General features: G+C 43.5%; 1 protein-coding gene across 1 annotated transcript; it reads right to left on the reverse strand.

Moving 5' to 3' along the window:
- Positions 1-1,007: 1,007 nt before the first annotated feature.
- fabp6 (fatty acid binding protein 6, ileal (gastrotropin)) lies at positions 1,008-2,474 on the reverse strand. Its single transcript, XM_062453597.1, has 4 exons — positions 2,331-2,474; positions 1,818-1,993; positions 1,460-1,549; positions 1,008-1,149 (listed from the first exon to the last, which is right to left on the reverse strand). Exons 1-4 carry the CDS (start codon positions 2,395-2,397, stop codon positions 1,099-1,101), a joined length of 384 nt encoding a protein of 127 aa, XP_062309581.1. The 5' UTR covers positions 2,398-2,474; the 3' UTR covers positions 1,008-1,098.
- Positions 2,475-4,271: the final 1,797 nt, after the last annotated feature.

Raw genomic sequence — 4,271 nt, forward strand, 5'->3', positions numbered from 1 at the left:
TTCTCGCTGTTTAATAACGGCTGCCGTATTCCCCTTTTTGCAAATAATATGCTTCACCTCCTCATACATCTCCATTATTAATTTCTGCTCAGCGGGTGAAAAATATGCTGCACGCGTCTTCTCCATTTCTGCATCAGTGAATTTGTGATCGATACCATGGTCTATTTAAGAAATACGTGAAGGTGCACTTATCCCAACTATGTACACCTGGATTGACATAGCGCCACCTTCTCATCCTGGCTTGGCAAACGTGCAACCGATTCAGCCGCGATGAGTGGATAACACTAAGTCAAGCTGCGCTTTTTCAGTTATCCTGGATATCTTTATTCTACTTTTGTGCAATAGCCCCCTAGTCACCTTCCTTTTAGACAATAGGAATGACACCCCACCCCCTTTCTCCCACATAACCTCTAAACAAATACAGTGAAGGGCTTACTAGATCATTTCACACTGCAATTGTTTACAGAAACAGGACCGGGGGTAGGGCAGGATGCAGTTTTTCTGTCTCCCTCCCTTCCTTCTCTCTGTCTTCTATCCAAAACTACCCCTCAGCCATCTCCTCCATTGTTTCATTGTGTTGCGTCTTGTTTTGTCTCAAGGAGACTGTCTCAGTGTATATTCATGCAGACTGAATGAAATCTGTTTGCTCAGCAGACAAGCTATTCCCTGACACTCCTAGTTGTTCACTCTCTCCCAGAAAGTGAACAGCCTTCTCCTCTGATGTGCTCTGAGAAAGAGGGAAGGAAGGCAGGAGGGAGGGAGGGATTGAGTTAATGTGTGTGGGATCTAGGGAATACTTGAATCACAGATTCTACCATCAGTGACAGAAATCTTTTGAACCATAATAGTTAAGTTGTTATTATTATTATTATACACTATACTGAATTAGTCTAGAAGAGATTATCTTTGGGTACATTTTAAGATAGAGTGCCCCCTAGTGTAGCCAGGATGATTTGGCACAAGTCACAATTTGTTTTTTTACACACAAAAACAGAGAGCCCGACAGGTTGACAGTACAGTTTTAGTTTATTCAACTGTATATTTGGCAGTAGTTTGAGGTCACTGGTTGTTGTTATTGTGGAGTTGTACTGCGAGTGTCTAGATCTTCTTACTGGTTCTCTTCAGAGTCACAGAGCCAGCAGTGGAGGTCTGGGACAGGACAACACACAATAAATATACATATACACAGAAATAACTATATATTCATAAGATAATGTCTGCAACATATGAGTAATGTGATAGTTGTTTATAATTTGACTCTGATATTAGAAGGTATAAGTAGGAACATACAATATTCTTGTATGTTCCTACCACAGGAACATACAATATTCTTGTATGTTCCTACCCCAACCTCGACTCTGACACAGTTAGATTAGCTAGTTATGGAGGTAAAGAGATGGTGGGCACCATGGACGATAGCCTGCCCTGCTGCCCAGCCCTGAGAGCAGGCGCTGCTCACCTCCACCAGCTTTCCTCCGCTGATCTCAGACGTGTGGTGGTAGTTGGGGAACTGGACACAAAGCTTGGCCCCTTCCATTGTGACCGTGGCCTGGAAGGGAGGGAGGGAACTTTACACATTGTAAACTGTACACTTAACATTAAATCTTTTTTTATGTTTATATCTATGCTGCATATACTGCATCACATCTGGGATTTCTCCAAGGAAGGAAGTTGAGGAGTACAGGTGGTAGGGAAGAAGGAAGGAAGATAGGAAGTTAGGGAGTACAGGTAGTATGGAGGAAAGAGGGAAGGAATGAAGTTGGGAAGTACAGGAAGTAGGGAAGAATGAAGGAAATATTTTGGAATACATGACCCACCTTGAACTTCTTCCCTCCAATGGTCTCCATGTTGCATTCCTGGCCGATGGTAAACTTGTTGCAGACCTTGGCGTTGGTAGGGTACACCTGCGTCCAGGAGAAGTCGTTGCCACTCTGTGTCACCTCCGTGACCAGCTTGTAATCACGCCCCTTCTCAATGACGTCATCAGGGATGCCTGCAGGCCGCAAGAAAATGGACAGAGAAAGTCAAGCAGACAGGCAGACAGACAGACAGACAGACAGACAGGCAGGCAGGCAAGCAAACAGGTGAATTCCCAGTCTGTCTACAATTCCAACATGAATAAATGTGCAGACCAGTATCGCAACCTACTGTGGGGTGTCATTGCTTTACAACACGACAAAACGTAGTATTCTTCTTTACTTTTGACAAATCATATTGAAAGAGATGTTATAGACTGTGAGTGTTCAGAATAGAGTTCTAAAATGTGAGTTCCAGAATGTGAGTTTTCAGAATAGAGTTCTGGAATGAGAGTTCCAGAATGTGAGTCTCACCAAGCAGCTTGCAGAACTCGTCGTATCCCACCTGGGATTCAGTTTCCCATTTGCCTGCGAAGGCCATGATGCTGAGAGGTCTGATAGATGGAGGAGAGGAACAGAGAGTCAGAGAGCTTCCTGGTCAAGCAGGGAAAAGTAAGGTATGGATGGATGCACCTGTGCGTACTTATATACACACCTTGGCCCTGTGTACACTCCCATCCTCACCCCCCCCCCTCCTCCTCTTCCTGCTGGGTACAGCAGCATCTAACTGGCTGTAAACCTTTACGATGACACCACCAGTGGCCGTTGTGTCATCTTAGTGTGTGTGTGTGACCATGAGGTTGTTCACCCCTCTTTCTTTATAGTTCAGTCTGGAAGATTCCCACCAGAGATCTATCCAGAGGATTAGATCACTTTCACTGACGGTCAAACTGACAATCACAATATGAGTTTGTAAGTCTCTGGTCCAGTGGCTGGCTGGCTGGACAGACTGAAGGGACTGTCTACTGAGAGGCTGGGAGGTTGTGTGGGATTGTAGTTCCTGGAATAGATGAGAATCAGTTCTACCTCTAAATAAAAATATCTAGTATTACTCCTGTATCTGGGCCGTGGCCCCTTCAAACCAGGCATAAGATCAGACCTGGAAACACACACATACCTGTTTCCAAGACATACTTTCCATGAAACACTCACATACACCTACTGCAGCATCCCACAAGTCCTATATTTAGATTATCTTCACAATAAGTACCCTCTTTGACACACACACACCAAAGTTTTAACAAGATCAGCCTGTTGCCTTGCATGGAAGTGTGAATGAGGATATGACACATATTGACAGTGCAAGACACCCTAAACCGCACACACACACACAGACCCCCACCCATGTCAGTTTAACACCATATTGAGCTAGTTTTCCCAGTGAAGCTGTCAATATGAATCAAGATGAAAGATTCAGTCAAAAACACTGCTACTAGAAATCTCTCACATGCACACCTAGCTGATGCTTAAGGCACATGATACTGTATGTTACTTTAATAGTGTGTTATAGCAGGTCTTGGACGTTAGAAGACTATCTGTCCGTCTACATTTACAGTAATATCAAAATGCCTGTAACACACTGCATTTTTGTTTAAAAGTAGCAAATTGAACATGTTGATCCAGAACTAGTAGTACAAATCAGTCTTCCGGACTCAGAGTACATCAAAGGATGAAGTCATTTTTGGGTGTAATCATTTACTCATCTAGCCAAAACGCTGTTAATTGCCTTCGATTTCATCACAGGTGTCATTGTCACACCACCAGAACAAATGAACATTGTGGTGTCATGACTGCTAGTGTCCTTCAGGTCACAGCTAAATCATTTTATTTCCCTCTCAAGGTTAAATCAATCTGCAGAACGTAAAACAGAGTAAAACATCAACTTTTACAGTTATATAGTATACCCTCATAGTCACCCTCCACTGGACTGGGGACAGATGCACTGCTCGACCTCAGTGAGAGATAAAGGTTGGTGAGGTATTGGCCATGGACAGGTGAGGCCTACCTCTAACCAGAGGAACATACCTGTTTCGCTGATGTGCTTGCAGACTGGAAACTTTCCGTTGAAGAAGTCAGATCACATTTGACTTACAACAAATAAAACACTTTTTTTCTAGGTGACCGTGGTTTGTATGCTGTGTTGGCATCAGGGTATTGGTGTTGGGAAACCTGCCAACACAGAGTAACACACGTCATGGTGCTGGTGATGAAGGTGACCACAGGGCCCTTGGAAAAACCTCTATTGACTTTACCCTCTGGCAGCTTATTTTATTATATTTGCCCAGGCTCCACCTTTGTCCTCTAAAGCTCATGTTTTATAAAGAGTTCTTTATAGAGAATGAGTAGCTAGCAGTTACTGTTTCATGTCAAGTAGTAAGAATATGTGCTGAGTGTACGTATGACATACCCTGTTAA

Source organism: Osmerus eperlanus, chromosome 27 (genome assembly GCF_963692335.1).
Source record: "Osmerus eperlanus chromosome 27, fOsmEpe2.1, whole genome shotgun sequence".
NCBI lineage: Eukaryota > Metazoa > Chordata > Actinopteri > Osmeriformes > Osmeridae > Osmerus > Osmerus eperlanus.